At 42.1% G+C, this 21,422-nt stretch overlaps 1 protein-coding gene across 4 annotated transcripts in view; it reads left to right on the forward strand.

Moving 5' to 3' along the window:
- LOC144634503 (cation channel sperm-associated auxiliary subunit epsilon-like) overlaps window positions 1-20,196 on the forward strand; it is a 44,509-nt gene extending 24,313 nt beyond the window's left edge. For 3 of the 4 annotated variants that reach the window (XR_013567213.1, XR_013567215.1, XR_013567214.1), the window contains 2 exons: window positions 19,331-19,879; window positions 19,944-20,196. Coding sequence is in view for 1 of the 4 variants with exons in the window: in XM_078493469.1 (XP_078349595.1) it covers window positions 19,331-19,568 (238 nt within the window). In the remaining 3 variants the exon portion in view is untranslated. Of the gene's footprint in view, window positions 1-19,330 lie in introns of all 4 variants that reach the window. The other variant, XM_078493469.1, reaches the window with a different exon arrangement.
- Window positions 20,197-21,422: the final 1,226 nt, after the last annotated feature.

A 21,422-nucleotide genomic window follows, 5' to 3' on the forward strand; every position in this document is an offset into this window, starting at 1 on the left:
CGCGCTTGTCAGAGTTTACATGTTTTCCCGTGCTTGCCACAGGCTACACGTTTTCCTGCGCTTGTCACTGGTGCATGTTTCCCGCGTTTGTCACCAGTTGCATGTTTTCCCGTGCTTGCCACAGGCTACACGTTTTCCCGCGCTTGACACCGGTTACATGTTTCCCGCGTTTACCACCGGTTTCATGTTTTCCCGCGTTTGTCACCGGTTGCATTTCACAGGCCACCTATTTTCCCGCGCTTGATACTAGTTACGTGTACTTACGAGCAGAAACTTGTCTCTCCCTTGCTACCAGCTGCATGTTTTTGTTTCAAGTTCTAATTGTTTTTTGTTTACATTGTTTACTGCTTTCGTGGTGATTTGCTTGGTCGACCTTCGTGCTAAAATTATGCGAGAGTTTTGAATTTGTCAAGTACAAAGGGATAGTATACACACAGCCGTGAAGCTTGGGTCGAAGTGGTTTTATTAACCGTGCGAAGCCGGTTCATAATCTGGCCGGCGTTTTTTCGTTTTTTGTAGTTTTTTTTTTTTTGTCGGTAAATCGTTCCAGACCCACGCGGCCCAGCCGGCTCCTTTGTCACGGTCACGCAATATTGGAGACCGCTTGGACATGTCCAAGCTATTTAAAAACTACCACTATGTCAGACCCATGCCACGCGATCGCTCACCTGTAGCTATAAATAATCATTCACCTATTTTAAAAAAATTTACGAACACTCTGCGCTCTGTGTGAAATAGTTATTTTTGTGTTATTCAGGCGTTTGGTTCGGAGCGAGTACAAGTCGTACAATTTACCCGGAATGTGTTGAATATTGCAAAACAACGACTTGTTTTCGGGATATTCCAATCTTTGTTTTGAGTTTATTCTGGGAATCGAAACGTATATTGCAAGCTCAGCAAGAATGTGTCAAGGCACGGAATACATGTCATCGCGCCAGGGGAATTACCTGCGCAGGCAAGTATGCTCTATTTACAGCTAATTCGAGAAAGGTTGTCGGAAAGACCTCCTTTATTTTGGCGTGAAATGGACTTCTTTTAATGCCATTCATGAACTGGTTTGGGTTTATTTTATTGAACATTCGGAACAAAATAAATATTTGCATGCGTAAGCAGGCATTTTTCCGGCCAGTCGTGCTGAAGGACATTCATGTCACGCACACTCCGTGACTGACCCAAACACGACTTGTGTGTTTCTTAAGTGACTGCTTTTCTAAAGATTTTTTACTGTGCGGTGCCGTACCTTTCTAGCCAAAGAACTGAAAGAGGTGGTTAAACAGTAACCGCACGGTTGTAAACTGCTTGCAGATTCTTGTTTATAATAAATTCCCACCGCAGACCACCCCATAAACACAATGACCTAGTTGTTATTGTCGCTTTATTTTTGGCGCGAAAAAAACTTCAGTCATTTTATTTACCTAAGGCCATCCCAATAAAATATTTCGTTTCCCATCGCCCGACCGACCCATTTTTTTCGAAATGTAAAAAAAACAAAATTCCAGATTCACTAGTCAAAGAGGCAACTACTTTAATTTACAAGCACACGATCTTGTTTTATTAACAACAGTTGGTATGATGTGATGTCCTTTTCTTTTATTAACATCGATACTAAGTTTTTCAAAGGCTGTTTCGTGTCAGGGGCATTAAAGATTGTTCCAACATTCTCGGCGAGATCGACTGAAACAAAATCTTTCAGTTCTGTATCTCCTGGCTTCTTAAATGAACCTAGACCCCTTAAAGTGTTTTTCTTTTTTCTTTTTTTTTTGCCCGACCGACCGACCCACCATCACAAGAGACGGGGCGATGGGAAACAAAACATTTTATTGGGATGGCCTAAGAACAACTTAAAGGTCAAATGAACAGAAATTTCGATTTTTTTTGAAGTTTCAAAGTAATCGGACATTGCATTGCAGAGATATTGCAAGTTGAAAAATGCTTTTTTTAGGCCTTCATAATCGTAGAGTGCTCGGAAAAATTGTCGGAAAATTGTCGGAAATAAAAACTTGTGACGTCATAATTGGTGTTTTTGAAGACGACCGCAGACCGATTCCGCAGACAGCACCTTAGAATTAAAATAAATATGTTTAGTGACATTTCAAGCAGTTATTTCGTTCTGTTCCGCCGTTTTTCAGTTGATTGATTGTTGGTTGTCGTTCAGAGACGCGCATTTAAAAAAAAAAAAAATAGCCATAGCTCAAAAATAGCTTAAAGTTTTGTTTGCTGTCGTTTTGCATATCATGTGAGACATAGGTAGTATGCACGCTGGTATGAAAACAAATCAGGAATCTCTATTGTTCTTCTCATTAGCATTTTAGGTTAATGAGCAGAATTATCTGCACGTGCGTTTTGAATCTTGAGTAGTATAGAGAGGATTCGACAAATACCACTCTGAATTAGACGCTTTATCGCAGCTGGAGTTTGTTTTTTGGCAAGTTTTAATGAGTCACGCTAAATTCCCCGACTTTGTTTACCCACGCGGAAAAAAGACAAAATTTGCATACCATGTTCAGGCAAGCCCTTGACATGTTCAAACAAGCCCGTGACTGTCACGCCACGCGACGCTTTTTTGACAGGCGGCGATGAGTCATGATATTACAACGTCTAAAAATATCATTCGGGGAAACCCCCGACACCCACGCACAAATTTGCATGCCGCTCGCGGCTTCATGTCAATTGAACATTTGTGCTTTTTAGTTACATGGCTTTCAGCAAGACCTTGTTGACCGCGAACAAAGCAAGTCAATTTGACGAGTTTGTTGAGCAACAAATTGAGCGAATGCCTCAAATATCGGGCCCACTTCGTGAAGTTGTCCGTAATATACTGGATGAACCGATCCCGCTTGAAGTGCAAAAGCGTTTGCTAAAACCGTTGCTTGCACAAAAGTATCACCCAAAACCCCCTCAGCGACTTCGTCCCAAGGAAAAGAAGGAGCAAAAAAGGAAGAACATTCTAAATGAATTTGATCCTTTTGTACCACACGAAAATCGGGTGGTAACAAATTATCAGAATGAGATTTTAAACCTTCTTGATGTCGCGGAATACGAGGGGGAGGAAAATAGTGGCCGGCGTTTTATTCGATGGCGCTTTATCAGAGGTTTGGAAAAAGACCTTACACCAAACTTTATGGAAAAAATTCGAGAAAATGTAAACACAGCGTTTTATATCAGGCATACTTACTCGTATCGGTTGCGCAACATTGATGATGATACGGCCATTGTTTACTACATTAACAAAGGCTCACCTTGGATTAATAAGCTTTCTGCAGCGGAAAAATGGTTGACCGAACAGGAGACAAAACGCCTAGCCCCGGACAATATTAAAAGACCTTCTACAAAGTGGAAGTTTGAAAGCTTTTTTAATGTTGATGTAAAGGTTGTGCTTGACCGACAACCGCTGTTAGGCACAGGCCCCTTACCAGACTGGCTTCGCAACCTTGCGCATGGCCGGTCGATGGTTGCGCTAGATACCTATCTTGATAATTTGTGTCTATGGCGTTGTATTGCTGTGCACCAAGGAGCGCGTATTGATCGAAGCACAGCAGCAGCTCGAGGTCTCGCAAAGAGTTTCTTCAAACTCGAAACTGTGCCGATCGACTGTCCAAAAACATCTCTTGATGAATTAGATAAAGTTGAAAGGCATCTGAATCAGGGTGCCGCTTTTTCTGATTGGCTCGGCATCCGAGTTTATGAGCCTGTGCGGGTAAAAGATGAGGAAGTCGTATGGCACCTAAAAAGAAACCCTCCAGCTATGCTGAAGAACATTCTGACAATCGGCACTTTCGAAGGGCACGCGTTTGTCATTAAGGATATTGAAAGGTTAGCCAAGACGTATGCATGCGCCCATTGCAACGCGAGATTTACACAAGCTTGCCACCTTAAACGCCATTATCAAACTTGCAGCCAAGGAAAAACAATAATTGATAGCCCGGGCAAAAAGGTTGAAGAACCGCAGACAAGCTTTGAGAAGGCTTTCTATCCAAGCAATCAAGCTTCCAAAGAATCGCTTCGGTGGCTTGAACGAGAAGCCAAGCGGCGGAAAATTCACATACACCACGCGATGTGCGGGCATGGTGGCGAGCGTTGGGTTGAGCGCGCACCTGTCGACGGGTACGACCCTATTTCAAAAACTGTATTTCAATACCACGGCTGCCACTGGCATGGGTGTCGAAAATGTTACCCGCAAGATCGTAACAAAATCATTGACCGCAACGACCAAACACGCGAAGACAGGTTTAAAGCCACAATGAAACGTACAAGATTGCTACGAAGGGCCGGCTACCGCGTGATCGAGGCTTGGGCGTGCGAAGTAAGGGAAATCGTTGTTGATCCACCGCGGGCGCCGCACGCGATCTTGTACGATTTCGAGGCGTATGGCGACAATAATCAGCGAAAGGAACCGACGTCAACACTCACGATCGAAAACGCACACGTGCCAATCTCGGTAAGCATCGGTGACACCCTTGAAAGAGAGCCCACCCACATCTGTGAAAGAGACCCCGCGGAGCTGGTCCGCAAGTTTATGGAAGAGCTGGAGAGACGCGGAAAAAACATCCGGGCTCAAGTAAGAGCGGAATTTATGCCAAAAGACGTTGGCCTGCTTCCAAAAGCGCAGCGACAAAAAATTGAGGAATGGTGCAACCAGGTTCCTGTAGTTGGGTTCAACTCTGGCAGTTACGATCTGAATCTGATCAAAAATAACTTCGCGGACCGCCTTGCTGACACAACGGGCAAAGTCAGAGTGGCAAAAAACTGTAACAAAATCATGTTCTTGCTCACTCAGGGCTTCCGTTTCCTTGACATTATCAACTACCTTGGGCCAGGAACAAGCTATGAAAAGTGGGTTAAGGCATACGGATGCGAGGCTACGAAATCGTGGTTTCCTTATGAGTGGTTTGACTCCCCCGAGAAGCTTGACTACCCAGGGTTGCCGGATTATCTTGCTTGGTATTCAAGGTTGAAAAACTCCTTTGTGCTTGAACTTTCAGAATGGCGAGCCTGCAAGAAGCTGTTCCGAGAAAAGGGTATGCGCACCTTCGCAGATTGGCTTTGCTATTACAACAACCTCGACGTGGCTCCTGGCCTGGAAGCCTTGGAAAAGATGAAAGCTTTTTACACTGAAAAGGGAGTAGACATCCTAAAAGACGCCGTCAGCATTCCTGGTGTGAGTTTGCATTACCTGCTTCGGGGGGCGGTCGAGAGGGGCGCAGAAATGTACAGCCCGTGCAAACAAGCGTATGAGATGCTGAAAGAGGCTGTTGTTGGAGGGCCAAGCATAGTATTTACAAGGTACCACGAAGCTGGCGTCACAAAGATAAGAGACCACCAGTTCGAAAACGCAAATTTTTGCAAAAACATCGTTGGCTACGACGCAAATGCCCTCTATCTGTCAACAATGTTGGAAGACATGCCCTGCGGAAAAGAAGAAGTCCGGCAATGTTCAGGATTTGAAGTAGCAGAAGCCTATTTACTTATGCAAAATCTGAAAGGAGAAAATCCTTCTTATATACGCAGATGGTTTGGATTTGCGGAAGTTGATATTGAGATTCCAAAAAAATTGTGGAAAAAGTTTGAAGAGATGCCGCCATTCTTTTACAACAAAGTGGTTCCAGGCGAAGCTGTTCCACGACACATGTATGAATACTTGAAAAAAACAAAAAGAAATCGTGGAGATGGTAAAAAGCTCGTTGGAGCCCTTTCTGCCAAAAAAATTCTTTTGTATGCTCCACTGCTGCGCTGGTATGTGGAACACGGGGCAGAGATAACGGCGGTTCACCGAACGATTGACTACCAACCGAAAAAGATCTTCCCCTGGTTTGTAGAACAAGTGACAGAGGCGCGGAGAACAGGTGATGTTGATAAGAGCAAGGCCTTGCTGGCTGACGTGTTTAAGCTGTTAGGAAACAGTGCTTACGGGAAGCTGATAGAGGCACTAGAACGGCAAACGAATGTGATATACACCAAAGATGAGAAAGTAGTTGATAGAGCTCTACGAAGCGCGTATTTTAGTGACTTAGATGAAATCGGGCAAGCGTACGAGTTGGAAAGCCGCAAGCCCCGGATAACAATCAGCAGGCCCTTTCAAGTTGGGATCGCGGTTTACCAGTTGGCAAAGCTGCGCATGCTCAAGTTTTACTACGACTTTTTAGATAAGTATTTTGATAGAATGGACTTTGAGCTCATTCAGATGGACACGGACAGCTGTTACATGGCCATTTCTGCTTCGAAGCTTGAGGACATCGTAAAACCTGAGCTAAAACAAGAATTCGAGGCCCAAAAAAAACAATGGCTGGCTTGGGACAAGTGGAGCGGCCGCACCCCTGGTCTCTTTAAGCTTGAGTGTACGGGCAGCCGGATGATTGCGCTTTGCTCAAAGTGTTATTTTATCGAGGAACCAGAAGGTGAAAAAAAGAAGTTTAGCACCAAGGGGGTATCTAAGACGCAAAACGAAATAAGATGGCAAGGATTTAAGGCCGCTCTGAATGGTCATAAGGACATGGCAACAAACAGAGGCTTCCGTATGAAGGAAGGAAAAATGGTAACTTACGAGCAGGAAAAACTGGGTTTGAGCGCCTATTACGACAAACGTTGGGTGCTTGAAGATGGAATACATACCGAACCGATTGAATATCACGTTTAGCTGGCATTGACTGGTGGAAGGGCGGTATCAGGAGGTACTACGAGCAGCTCCTCGCGCACAAAGCCACGCTTGGGGCCGTCTTGCAAGTAATACAAAACAGGTTCGTTCGGGTTCATTACAGCTCTTTCAAGCGAAAAGACTTTTAAAGACCAGATTGGATCGGTGGCACGTTTTCCGCCACCTTCTAACTCACCCGGCTGGTACAAATATCTAACATTCACGGAGGAGGGGAGCTTTTTTTCGCTCTTACCAACAGGCCTCAAATAAGGAGTCGACGGCTTGGCAGCAACGGCTTTTAATTTAATAGCTTCTGAGGGTTTTTTGCCCGTCAGCCGTGTAACTTCGTTGTTCAGAGCGGCAATAACTTCGGGTAGCCTCTTAACCCACGCCGTCGACCGCTGGCCAGATGGCAGGGTCAACTCGACACTGTACTGATAACCAAACAGGCGCTCTGCCAGTGTGCGGTTGAAACGTTCAACAATGGCCTGATCTCTGTGAATGTTAACACGCCCGCGTCGAATAGCTGTTTTTCGATTTTCCATTTCTTTGGTAACAGCGCCCATGAATTCGCGCCCGGGGTCAACTTGCAGCATCTGGGGCCATTTCAGTGCACTACGCCTGTAAATTGCCTGAAAACCTTTTGCAACCTCAGTTGAATCTTTGGAGGTCAAAGGCTCGGCCTCTTTGTAACGGCTGGCAACGTCAACAACAGTCAACGCGTATTTGTAAACTTTTCGCCCTCGCGGCAATCTGTCATGAGGAAGAAAAAGAAGGTCCGCCTGGTGGACCGCGTTAGGAGAAGATACATCAAACTTTGGACGAGGAACGTATCGTGGTGCGGGAAGGTAGATTTGCCAAAAAGCTTGTTTTCCGAGCCACCTTTTTGCAGTATCTTCGGAAACCTTTGCGGCTTTGGCTAATTTTTTTATTGCAGAAATTCCTTTCCAGTATCCTTGCGGGCTGTAGTAACGTGACTCCAATTTATTATTTTCCATTTGAACTTAAAAGACTTAATATAACATGGAAGAAAAAAAATATTTTGGCGTTGACCCTTGTTTCCTTGCAGGCTTTAGTAATAATATGGCTCCGATTTATTATAACTTTGTTGAATCTTTAAGACTCAAGTGGCTAAAAGACAAAAAAAAACTTGGCGATGACCCTTATGGTCTGGGCGTTAAATTAACAAAAAAAGATATTGAAAATTTTTTTGATTTGTTGAAAAAAAGGTCTTTTGAACCAATTGTTTTTCCCGAACACAACGATTTTGCAGAACTGGAAGAGATAGAAAAACAAACGATTGTGCCGGTGGCGAACTTGTCATATTTGAAAACAGTTTTGAAAAAAAACGGCATTTTTTGGGAAGATTTTGAGCCGGCAAGGCTGCAATTTTTGGCAAACGCGGTGAAAGAATACAAAAATCATAACAAAAACGTCAACTACGGCTGTTTTTTGTATTTTTATTTCCAAAAGCTACCCGATTCTTGGCCAAAAAAAGAAGAAATAATCGAAAAGCTTGCGGAAAATTTGACGAAAAGTAAAAAAACGAAAAAAGCTGCCGAAAAACGTTTTCAAGATTGGTGGGGGCGCACACCGTCAGTGTGATTTGAGTAACGCAGTTTCGTTTTTTCAGAAGAGAAGGCACCGTACTTTTTGACGATTTCTTGGTATTCGTCGTCAGAAATTTGTCCATCTTCAAGGGCGGCAGACGTAAGAGAATTGATTGCTATCAGAGTTTCTTCGGCAAGTAAAAGTAATTTTTGGTGTTTTTTCGCTTTTTGCAAGAAAAACTTTACAGTTACGCTCAAAGACGTTGCCGCGAGAGAAAAAAGGGTTGCTGTTGCAATTAATGGGCCTCCAACAACAATACCAACAGCGGAAAGAGAAGTTGCAAGACCGGAGCCGGTAAGGATTGTGGCGGCACCTCCTGTGAAAGCACATGCAGTTTGGCCGCGAGTATGCCAACGCTTAAATTTAGCAGATGTTTTTTCGTAGTGGTCCCGTTGCTTTTCCAAGGTCAGTTTCATTGCCTTGATTTCGGCTCGTCTGTATTGGGTAGCGGTCGCCATTATACTTAGGGCAAAAATTTTCAGATTTAATCGCAATAATGGTTAACCCATTTTCCTGTTTTTTTGTTATAAACTGTGGCTGAGCAAGAAGGGTCTTGGTTTTCAGAAGGGTGAGTCCAAAACTTTTTGCTAAAGAAACCTGTTTTTTTGTTAAAAGCGCCCTTGGCTATGTCGCCTGACCAATATTTTTCAAGAAGCTTTTTATCTCCGCCAATGGCTCCTGTAATCATCATAGCAAGATCTTGCGCTTGCTGAAAACCAGGAATTTTTTCCCCGATTTTTTTGTTTACGGTTTCTCCAACCCGTAAGCCAACCTTCTGCTTTGATGCGATAGCGTTTCTTGCCAAAGCGTGGCCCCACTGCCGCTTGTTTTTCGGAATCGCGTCGAGAGCTTTTACCATTTTTTTGTCTGCAGCGTGTTTACAACTTTTTTCATCCTTTTTACCAGCACAGACAGCGTAATCGACGTCGTGTTGCATTGCGACCGCGTCTGTCGCCCCCGTCGGTTGCTGTTTGATTTTCAAAATCTTTCCGGTTTTGGGGTCGTAAGTCAGCTGCTTTTCAAGAGGATTGTAAGGCCCGGTGTAGTTGTGCCCCGGCAGCGTCCACCCTTTTATCGGTTTCGGTAGCTTGCCAATGGCTTTGTGAATGTCAATTCCAGCACCGGTTTTATTGGAAACAAATCGAGTTTTAGTGATACCGCAACTGGCGCAGGTGACTTTCAACATTTTTCGGCCGTTTTTTGTTGTTTCCACCCTTTCGGTTTCAGGCACATTGGGAGTAAACTTCCTTTCCTTTACGCAATACACCTCCATTCTATACCTGTTTAAAAAATTTTTGTTTTTTGTTTGGCTTTCCAAGCGTCTTTGGCAGTCCAAAAACCTTTTACCGGATCGAAAACAACGATCTTTGTTATACCGCAACTGTTACATTTGGCTTCAAGTATTTTTTGGCCATCGATGTTTATCGAGGTTTTTTTGCTGTCAGGCTCGTTGTAAGTGCAACGCCTTTCTTTCACGCAGTAAACTTTTTGACTTTCCATTTAAGTTTTTATTTTTTTGTTCAATTATGTGCTTCGAAAATATGCAACATTGTCGCTTACTCCTTTGAATGCTTGCCCCGCAAGTTTGGCGGCCGCGGTCGCAAACGTGGGCGAGGGGCCAGACAAAAACATGCTTGCGCCCTCGGCGATTTTGTCAACCAAGCGTGGCTTGTGTCTCGCCAAAGCGCCTCCTTGGCTCTGGCTTTTTGCAAGAAACCGCGTCTTTGTAATACCGCAACTGGCGCATTTGACTTTTAACATTTTTCGGCTGTTTTTTGTTGTTTCAACCCTTTCTGTGTTAGGCACATTGGGGGTGAACTTTCTTTCTTTTACACAATACACCTCCATTTTATACCTGACTGAAAAATTTTAGTCCAATAGAACATTTGTTCATTTCATAAAAGAATGATTGCCTGCGCTCATCTTGTCGTTTACTTTGTGATTGAATATTTTACGCCAGAGTGGCAAAAAAATATTCGACTCATCACTAAAGAGGTTGTTGATTGTCTGAACAACATTTGAGGCTGTCGTTCCATTCTATACCTGACGCAAAAAATACCTTTTGACCACAGCCTCGTTTTTCAACAAATCGTCAGAAAACATTTCAAGAATTTTATTAAACGACCGCCCTTTGTTTCGTTCATTCAAAAAAAGCAAACAGTAGTAGCCGCACCGGACGCTAAGTTCCCACTGAAGCTGGTTGTCGTTTCGCAAAAAGCTCTTTTTTCCCTTAAGAACAAGATCATTTTCCCATTCCGCGGGAGGCGGCAAGCCGAAAGAGTCAAAGTACTCGTATCTTTCTCTTTCTTTAAAGCAGCATACCCAATGGGTGCCGGGACCGCCCAAGTCGTCCATGTTAATTATGCAGGGGGAGTGATTTTTTGGTAAAAATTCGTTTCTTGAAAAAATGCCTTTTATCGGTATTTTTAGATAATCGCACCAGGCAAGCAGGTCAAAATCAGTTAAAGGAACGTCCTCAAAATTCATTTTTTTTCTCCCCAAGTTCCAATAAATGGGGGCGGCCGCCGCATCACGTCTGCAGGACGGACCCTCATGCCATTGCCACCTTTTGGTTTTACCTGCAACCCTTTACCAAGAACCGCGGCCTTGACAAGCTTGAGTGAGTTTCTGATCTGTGTTTTGCTCATTTTTAGATCGACTCCCCTTTTGTCGCTAACGGCTTGCTTTATTTTTTTGATTTGACGCGCTGTTAGATGCAAAGTGTTTCCATCTCCTTTTGCAATGTCTTCGTACTTCAGCCTTAGTGTAATTGCTGTTTTATTCGAAAACGCCTTGGCGAGGCTTTCTTTTTGTCCCTCAGAAAGCACGACCTTACGTGAGTGGTAAGAAGTCATCGTGTATATATTTTGTGAAAAAATTTAGACCACAACCAGTTCGTTACCCACCTCCTTCAGAACCATTTCGCTTTCGTACAGAATAGCTGCGAATATCGTGTAATCCTGGGCATTTGCCGCTTCATTGAGCCTGTAGTGAAAAACCATCTGCTTCGGATCGTTTGTCAAGTTATCTTTGTTTTCTCGAAGGTCGAAGTAAAGAAAAGGATAAAGTGTGCTAAAGTTGCTTGTCTGCAGCTGAACTCCTGTATTGTAATCATTCTTTCGGTAACGGTAATTCATTACGTCGTTGAGGATTCGCAGCTTGAAATTTTCGTCATACTCCAGTTCAGGATAAAAGTTGGAAGCACCGTACTCCAACCTGCAAGTGGCGAGCTTTGCTGAGTCATCTCCGTCAATGTCAAAAGTGTCAAAAAAGTACGGGTTCTGGGTGAGAGCGTTTACTTTTCGGGTCTGCTGGATGAAGATGAAAACGTGCTTTGCGTCTTTAATTCCAGGATTTATCTGCCAAGTTCCGAAAGCGGCACGTCGGCTGCTGCTGGGCTGCACCATTTCTCTCATGTAAGTCCACTTTCTTGGTTTTAAAAAGTCTTCATTCGCAAGCACTTGCCCTTCGCTCGTGAACCGAAGCTTTGGAACCCACAGCTCAAGGGTTCTTACAACAATTCGCCTGTTTGTACCGTCGTTCTGCCAAATCATTTCTGCGTCAGACTGAAGTTCTATTTCAAGCTCAAGCTGCATTGGTGGCAATAGCTTGTCACTGAGCTCTTCGAAAAAAGAGTACCTGTTCAGAGGAATAATAGTGTTGACCGTTGCACCCGCGTGGGCCAACAACCCCCTTTGCCGGATTCCGAGGTTTGTTGCTTGCGCTGCTGTAACATTACTGTCATCCGTGTCAAGATACCAAAACTGGCTTTTTGCCACACTTCTGGAGAAGTCATCAGAATAATCCAACAAGTTTTTGATAAATATCAGCTTGTGAATGTTGTCAACGTTATAGAGAGGTTTTCCTGCAGATTTTACCACAAGTTTGTTTAACAAAGAAAAAGATCCATTGATAGGAGCGGAACGAGTGTCTCCTGCAACCGCAGCCCCATCTGCGGTCGCTTCAAAAGTAAAATCTGCTCGAAGGTAAGCGTTGTACCAGTCGTACCAGTTGTTTCTGTCGGTTACAGAAAATTTGTAGCCAGTTTTTGTCTGGTGCTGATTATTTCCAGGAAGGCTTATTGGCGTGGAAAGACCAAACCGCACAAACTCAGTTTTTTCCAAAAACTTTCCGCTTCTGAACATCGCTCCCAAAGCAGGGTATATATAACTGCAAAAAAAATTTAATTTTCTGAAACGATTTGGTTTACCTTCAACCTTGCTTCTTTTTTTCTTAAAATGTTTTTAAGCTTTTGTCTCGACGTTTGGTTGAGTCCTTTTTTTCCCATCAACTCTTCAAGCTTTTTTTGTGACTCAGGTAAGAGACTTTTTTTTCTTTTTAGAACTTGCTGAATTTTTTCCGCGCCACGCTCAACAACTTTTTTTGTGGTTTCGACCGTTTTTTCAAGAGCTTTTTCAGCTGCTTTTTCAGCTGCTTTTTTGGCAGCCTCTTCTGCCCTTTTTTTTCCGCTTTTTGCGAATCGTTTTCCGATTGCCATTAAAGTATCTCTGACGACCCCTGTTCCTTTGTGCCGATATCTGTATCGACCTCTGTCGTAAAACCTCGTCCACTCGCTTGGGTGATTCATCCTATATACTTTTCCCAAAAATTATTCTTCCTCTTCGATAAAAATGCTCAAAGCGACCGGTTGATCGTTCAGAAAAAGGTCATTTCCTTGTCCATCACTAATTCTGATTCTTATCGAGTTAATTCGGTATTTGTTAACCGGATGCCACAAGAGTCGGCGAGGCTCTTTCGAAAATGGGTAAGAGATTTCAAGAGTCGATGTTGACAGCGTGTACAAAACATCGTCTGCAATATTGTCAACAGCTCTTGAAATAAGGTCGCAATGAATATAAATCCAGTCTACCCCTCTTGTCAAGTTCGGAACACGATCACCAACGTTGTTCATGTCGTTTAAGATTTTTTTGTTAAATCCAATAAGCTCTGACAAATTGCCTTCGCCCAAATCAAGCTCGTAATCGTTTGCAATAAGAATTATGACCCTGTATGTCGTAGTGTGAAAATAAAGTTTGAAAATGTCTTTCGAATCATCCGTTTTTCCTGTATGAGATTGGAAAGTGTCGTTTAGGTCTTTGTAATCATACATTCCGTCAGGAATGGTGACAGTGATCCACTCTGAGTCACTTTTCTTCTTCCATTTAAATTTGTTGTTGTTATATTTTTCTGAAACATTATACCAAGAATAGCTCATTGTTACAAGCTCGTTCAGAGCAGCTTTGTACCTTTTTGAAGAGTCTAAATTAATTGGGGGCTCAAAGTAGATTTGAAAGTCGTGAGGTTCATTTCTTGCATCTTTCTTTTTTGCAATCGAGGAGTTGAGCAAAAGGTTAAGATGTTTCATCGTATATTATACTTATGTGAAATTTTTTTTGCTTCTTCTGTTGACAGCACTTTTTGTTTTGTTAACATTTGTAACAATATCGCTACTTGTCTTTGCAACTTTTTTGAAGTGTTTCCTGCCTTAATGGAACCGATGCTTATATAAAGGCTGTCAACAAGAGCATTTTCATCAACAACACCGCTCCCCTCTTGATCTGGTGGTTCTTTTTCAAAAAATAAAGAAGATTTTGCTTTCTTTTCTCCCCTTCTTTCTAAAATTTCGTCTCGCGCTTTTTTTATGTCTGAAAGAGTGTAACCGTAAAATTTTGATTTCGGACTTTTCACGACATAGTTGGGATTGTTTACATTTTTTGTCAACATGCTGTTTAGCACCTGCAGGTCTGTTGATTCTGATCCCTCGATTCCTGGTTTTTGTGGTGTTCCCCATTTGGCCCGTTCAACTGACTGAGACAAGTCGTGTGACAGCGTTGCGCCATCATCACCTTTTGCTGCATCACCCCCTTCTGCAACATCATCACCTTCTGCATCATCATCATCATCATCATCTTCCTTTTCCGCAAGAGGTGGGACTGGTGATGATGTTAATGGTGGTGATGATGTTGGAGTTTCCTCTTCGAAATCTTGGTCAGATTCAACCATCGAATAGTCAGGTACTTCTGGTGACGGCGGCGGAGTTGGTGGGGGTGTTTCCACATCTGGCCTGAAATCTTCACCAAATGGGTTATAAAGATCGAAATCATCTATGTTATAGTTTGGACCTTCTTCAGCATCGGTTTTTATTTGCTTGGTAAAGGCGCGGTCAAGCCTTCGTGTTAGCGGTTTAAATACCTCCTCACCTGAAAGCTGACCGAATTCTTTTTCAATAGCTTTGTTTTTCATTGCAGTAAGTATTTTGTCATTTTGGCGCTCAACAGCGGCCTTTTTTTCAGCAAGTGTTTGCCATTTTTTCATCGACATCTTTTCGCGTATATATATAATCAACAAAAAAAAATGAAGATTCCAAATTACGATCCTGAGTTTTCTTCGCAAAGTGCTTTCAAACAAGGGCATCCAAGCATGCCCTCTGTCTGACACCTTTCGCATGCTTATTTGTGGCCCGAGCAACTCTGGAAAAACAAACATTCTTTTACACATGCTTTATGAGCTTTTAGTTTACGACAAGATTTATCTTTGCGCAAAAAACCTTCATCAAGAAAAGTACCAGTTGATTCTTGACGATTTTGAAAAAAGAGTCAATCCAAAAACAGGTTATGAAGTCATTGAAGCAACAAAAGACGTTCCTCTGCTTGAAGAGCTGACAGATGACAACCAAAAAATTGTCATATTTGACGACATGGTTTGTGAAAGCAATCAAAACGAAATTATCAATTACTTCATAAACGGAAGGCATCGGCAATGCAGCGTCATTTATCTTTCACAATGTTTTTTCAAAGTGCCAAAAAATATTCGTGATAATTGCAGCCATTTTTGCATTTTTTCCTTTCTCCCAAGAGAAAATAACCGTATAGCGGATGAGCTTGGAATAAACAGAAATCTGCTTGATCTTGCCACCAAAACAAAATTCTCTTTTTTGTATCACGACCGTCCAAAAAAAACAACAAAAAAAAATTTTGACGAATGTATATAACATGGCTACAAGTTATTGCGTCAAACAAAAAAAAATGACCAAATGCCTGCCCAACAGCGAACAAATTTTTCAAACCAAAAACAAACGCCTAATGCAAAAATGCATTTGTGCTGAATGTGGGGTAAAAAAAACAAAATTTGTTAAAGCACAAGAGGGGGGTAATTTATTTGATTTTTTAAAGCATTTAAACCCTAAAGAAACTTATGACGCTGTGAAAAAAAATAAAGTACCATGGGTGGTCGATTGGAAAAAAGGGTATGAATTGCTTACAGACGCATTTAAACCCGCTCCTATGTCTTCTGAAACTGCCAAACAAATGGTCGCAAGGTACAAACGTGAATACAAGGCTTATAAACAAAAAGGTGGAACCAAAAGCTTCAATTCATGGGTATTGTCAAAGGGTTATGGTTCAAAACCAACATTTTAATAAATTCTCTTTCTTGGCATTAAAAAATAAACCAAAAAAATTTTTTTTGACAAATATATAATGGGTGCTTTTAACGGAGACACAGGGCATCCTTCAGACAGCTCATCAACAACTGGTCCTCCCGGCCCCCCTGGTCCAAGAGGTTCACCAGGCCCCGCTGGTCATAAAGGCGATACTGGCCCCCAAGGCCCACAAGGTCCAACTGGTCCGGCTGGTCCTCAAGGCTCTCGTGGCCCTACTGGTCCTGCTGGACCGCAAGGCGATACGGGTCCTCAAGGGCCACAGGGCCCAACTGGCGCAAAAGGTAACATTGGTGAAAAAGGTGATAAAGGTGACAGCGGTCCAACTGGCTCTACTGGCCCTGCTGGTCCTCAAGGGCCCCAAGGTGCAACTGGCTCTTCTGGCCCCGTAGGTGCGACTGGTCCTGCTGGCCCTGCTGGTCCAAAAGGAGAAACAGGTCCAACTGGCCCCGCTGGTGCCACAGGGCCTGCTGGGCATACTGGCCCTGCTGGAACAAAAGGGCCAAAAGGAGATGCTGGACCAACTGGCCCTGCTGGTCCGCAAGGTCCCGCTGGGGCAAAAGGCGACCCTGGACAAATGGGTGTTGTTAATCAAAATTTGGTAATGAACGACCATTCAATCAAACAGCTTGCAAATCCTGTTGGTGACCAAGACGCTGTAAACTTAACATCAATGAAAAAATATGTTGGAACACACACAATTTCTTCAGGAACAAAAGAAAATCTGTTTTCTCATTTGTTTTTTTCAGCATCTTCTTTTACAGGAGTTACAAATTTTGACTCATTAACAACTGTTAACAATTTTAACTCTGGTGTTCACTTAGTTAACAGAAACGCTTTTCGTTTTAATTTACTAAAATCCGGAGACAGTTTTAATTCAAGATTTAAAATCGGCCTCACTGGCTTGTTCCCTGGTGATTACACTCTTTGCGTTGAATTTTTCTTTCCTGAAAGTGATCTTAACTGGAGTTTAAGTGCTTCGTCACCTTTTGGGGGAAACACTGTTAATTATCATACAAAACGCTTTAACAATCACAGTCCAAAATACACGCGAACAATTATTCACTCACAAAAAGATCCGTCAAGCAGTGACGATAAACTTTTTATTGATATAACCAACCCTGGTTACTTTGGGTCAAAAGCAAGTGAGCAAGCTTATTTAATTGCTTATGGTGTAAAAGGTTATCAGTCAGATGTGCCAAGCGATGTTTTTGAAAAGCCTTTTACTTTTTCAGGTGGAGACCTTTTGTTAGAAACAAATCTTGATCTGAATGGATACGAGTTAAAAAACTATTTTCTAAAAAAAGACAAAAATTTTGTCATAAACGGTTTTTATGATGGAACAGATGGTACAACTACTCTTGGAGGTGGTTTTGGCTCAAGTTCTGTTGTTTTTTATTTGGTTAAATTTAATTTTAATTTAAATTACTTCATTATGCCCGTTGATGGAATAATTGAAGAATGGCAGTTTTTTATTGAAAGTAAAAAAGATGATAATATTGTGAATGATAAAGTACAGGTGTTTATTAAGGTTCAAAAAAAAGATGGTGGAAGGGGGTCAGCCACAGTCAGTCCAACCGAGTCTAATTTCCAAAAACAGGACGTTTCATTAGAAGCATCAAAAGGAGACAAAATTTTGGCCGCAATTGCAAATAGAAACGGAGCAATAAATACAAAAACAGGTTTGTTAAATTTAATAATTTCTAGTAAATATTAAGACGTATAAAAGAGTCAATTTCCTGTCAAGAGGTTTGCGACAAGCCCTTTGTCAAAAGTTTTCAACTGCGCGATCGCCTCTTCTGACAATAAAATCCTTGGTTGTAAAGCATCCTTTGCGATTTTTTCGTGTTTAAAGATTTCTGATGGTGGACCGATAAAATTTTTCAAGTTTTTTTTTCCACTTAAAAGACAAAGTCCACGTCTTCCTCGACCCATCTTTGTGTATATTCCAATGGCCGCAAATGTTCAATTGACATGCAAATTTGTGCGTGGGTGTCGGGGGTTTCCCCGAATGATATTTTTAGACGTTGTAATATCATGACTCATCGCCGCCTGTCAAAAAAGCGTCGCGTGGCGTGACAGTCACGGGCTTGTTTGAACATGTCAAGGGCTTGCCTGAACATGGTATGCAAATTTTGTCTTTTTTCCGCGTGGGTAAACAAAGTCGGGGAATTTAGCGTGACTCATTAAAACTTGCCAAAAAACAAACTCCAGCTGCGATAAAGCGTCTAATTCAGAGTGGTATTTGTCGAATCCTCTCTATACTACTTCTTGGTACACTTCAAAGCCGTTCTCTGCCGAACAACAACGTGAAATGACGAAATTATGCGTATTTTGGACAACGTCAACCCAGACGGCTAATATTTGGTTTTTCTATTTGGGGTTAAACGCTCTCTTTGAATATTCAGCGGGAGCTAGTTCTTAAAGCAATAAATAAGCAGAATACGTCCGGAAAGTTGCGAGATTCTCAAGTAAAATATAAATTCATTCTCCAACAGACGTTATCGTTGACGTTGCCGTCGGTGCGGTCTGTGGAATCGGTCGGTCTGCGGTTGTCTTCAAAAACACCAAATATGACGTCACAAACTCGTTCCGTTCCTTACATTTCAGTGCGCAGTCACTCAAAAACGTTTTCGTGAAGCCTTCGGAAATCTTCGTATTTTTTGCTGTTATTCACGCTTTAAGGCTCGGAAAGCAAAAAATTTTCTTAATTTTACTCAATAATGGATAGTTTTAGCGTTTGGTTGGTTAAAATGGCATTTTGAAATTTCTGTTCATTTGACCTTTAAGGTCGCGCAGGACCCTTGCTCATTAATAAATTCATTAGCCAAATTTCTTGACGGGGTGCTATCTTGTAAAGCTTTAATTCACTACATTTTGAACATCGATTCCTTTAAAATTTATCACGGTTATTAAGGGGTGATGGAATTACATCATGATTGTCCTTTTACTGAGAGGGGACCGTTTACTGTGATCTTACAAGCTCTTAAACTGCTACAACAGCGCACCGAATTAAATGATTATATAACCTAGTGATGAATCATAACCTCTTTTGTGTTATGACAAGAACGAAATTTTCGATTTCAAAAACTGCTTGAAGTTAATAGTTTCTGAGAGAGTAAAAATGTGAAATCTAAACTTTAAAACTTGCTATCTTCATTTTGAGAACAAAATTTCAAAATTCGCTCTTGTCATAACACAATAGAGTGCACCAAGTTCAAGTTCCTCGCGAATAAACTCTTGAAATTCTATATCGGCGGAGAAAACTTGGACACAAAATTGCAGGTTTTGGGGCTTCCAAAGACCTTCCGAGTCAATGTTTACAACAACGTGTGCTTTATTCAAAGCTGTGAATCTATTTATGATGATTCGCTATGTTCCAGCGCACGGGATGCGAGGCTGAGAACAATACCGTGTAATTACTTGTACAAAGAACTTTGAGAAAAAAACGCTCGTGAGTATTTCGTTTGTTGTCGGCTTCAGTCGTCGCAGTTCGTGCATACTCTTTAAAAAAAATACATACATAATGATTCCAAGGGTCCTGCGCGACCTTTATTCTACTACCCATGTTAATACAACAAGGTTTTGGGTGTCCTGTTTGTGGTCGGATTAATGGGGTTCCCTGTATTTACATTTTTCTTTTATTGCAGGAGTCTGTTTTCCTCCTTCCAGCAAGGAACTGATGACGCAGGACTGTCACATCGGCGTTCCACCAGCACAGGTCATAATGTGCGGCGCTTCACAGGCACAGCCATGCTCATGACTAATCGACTGCCAGAAGAATGTCTTGCAGATGCTCCCGGTACGATTTTAGCCACTGTAGAGTCTCCTGGGCCAAGTCGAACTTCTCTGAGGTCTAGAAAGTCTTCGCATACCAGCAGCAACTAAGTCAGTGGCCTTGGGCCTAACTGTTTTACTTCCGAGGGCACTCAAGTTTTAAGATAAAAACGTTCGTGATAGTATTTTGTGAAACGTTGAAAAACAAGTAACACCCTATAAAGGTAATCTTCAAAAGCCTACTTTGATTGGTTACACAGTTAAGGTTCATATCCCCGCACATACAAAAGTTTTAACTATAAGAAAAAAGTATCGTATGGCAGTACTGCTTATTTGCTTCCACTGAATGCTAGAGTTTTATTCACACAGAGAAGTTTGGGTCACTGTGTATAGCACAATAAACATTATCGCTTGGAAGTAGTGTTCGATAGCCTTCACGTGCTAGGTTGTTTCGGTACACCTTAAAATCAGCACCACATGAAGCAGCTGATCATAATGCTGTACTGTAGCTACTAACTTGTGGAACCTATTTTGACAACCGATTGATTGGTTGCTGGTTGTTTCCATAATTATTGTTGTCTTACGCAGACCAGTAGAATCGGCTAAGTCTTCGAGATGTTTATTTCACCCATGGTTAAAAGTTTTATATTAGTATTGTGTTGTAATAAACAATATTTGTTTTAAGGACATTAAAGGCGCCTCAAAAAGTGAATGAAATGGATAAATGCAGTGGTTAAAACCATGTGTAAAGAAACTTATAGGGTGTAAAAACCAGTGTTGATTGTTGACAACTCTCCCCCCCCTACCCCCCACGGCCTGGCAACGTGTACCAAATATGGAACAGTCTGGTTCCCGTATTGTCTGTATGAGTCATTTTGGGCTCCGCAGCTACAAGGCGGGTAATTGGAGTTAAAACATTCAAAAGTTTGGTTCAAAATGTGCGCTAGTTAAAATTAGAAGTGGGGTGGGTGGTTTTTTTTAAAATAAATGTTCTTTGTGTCTTGGCTGTGTTAGGTTCGCGAGGTGTTGCGGTAAAATGTACATCTTTTTCCTACGGTGGATTGGCGCGCTACGATTGGTCAGTTCGCTTTCGCTTACGTCACGAGTTTATCAAAGGAAATAACAAATTTTGATCGTTGATTTATATAAGCACTCGGCTGCGCCTGGTAGTTCTCTATGCACTTCTCTCGTGTTCTTAAAAACTCCGGCGTGCACATGTATATAATTCAACAGTGCACTCTGCTGCGTTTATTATCCCCTTCGTGCACGTGGCTCACGTCATTAAGTTAACTTTTTTTTCTGAAGAAACTACTACTTTTCTAGTAGGGAAGGGCGACGCCCAAGATTACTTGAACCTCTTCGCGGTGACTGAACAAGCATCTCGTGGTATGTTTGGCTGTACTTTTTCAAAAATGATTCCTCACTGATAGGACTATTTGAACGATTATAAAATTTTATATAACCAATGACAGGTTCTTGCGAATTAGTTATTTAGAAGACGAGGATCTTTGTGATGTTGGGAGAAGCGCTTGAGCGTCCTCCGTCAGTTATGCTACAGTCTAGGGAAATGTTTTGTCATGAATGTAAAAAAAGGCGATCGTTTAATTCGGTACAGCCAAACGCACCACGCGAGACATTGAGAAGAGGGTAAAAAGGGTTCGTGCATATATGACTCAACACTTCACTTGGACTCGTTGAGTACTTCCTTCACACGCGGGCATAGTGTTTGTCTACATCAAGTCTACCTGAGGATTCCGTTCAGGCGCTTTTAATTTTGTAAAAAGAAGTTGAAACTTCACAACAAAGAACCTTACAGAGCTCCATTTTAGTCCTGCCTTGTTTTTACCGTCAAAGCATTTGCAGTGGCGGATCTAGGGGAGGGGCCCGGGCCTCCACCTTATTTTTAGAACAAATAGAGGGCCGAGAAAAATTATTTTCAAGAGCGCCCGCTTTTTGGGTGTCCCC

This window comes from Oculina patagonica, chromosome 13 (genome assembly GCF_052425735.1).
Source record: "Oculina patagonica isolate OP01 chromosome 13, crgOcupat, whole genome shotgun sequence".
NCBI classification, from domain to species: domain Eukaryota; kingdom Metazoa; phylum Cnidaria; class Anthozoa; order Scleractinia; family Oculinidae; genus Oculina; species Oculina patagonica.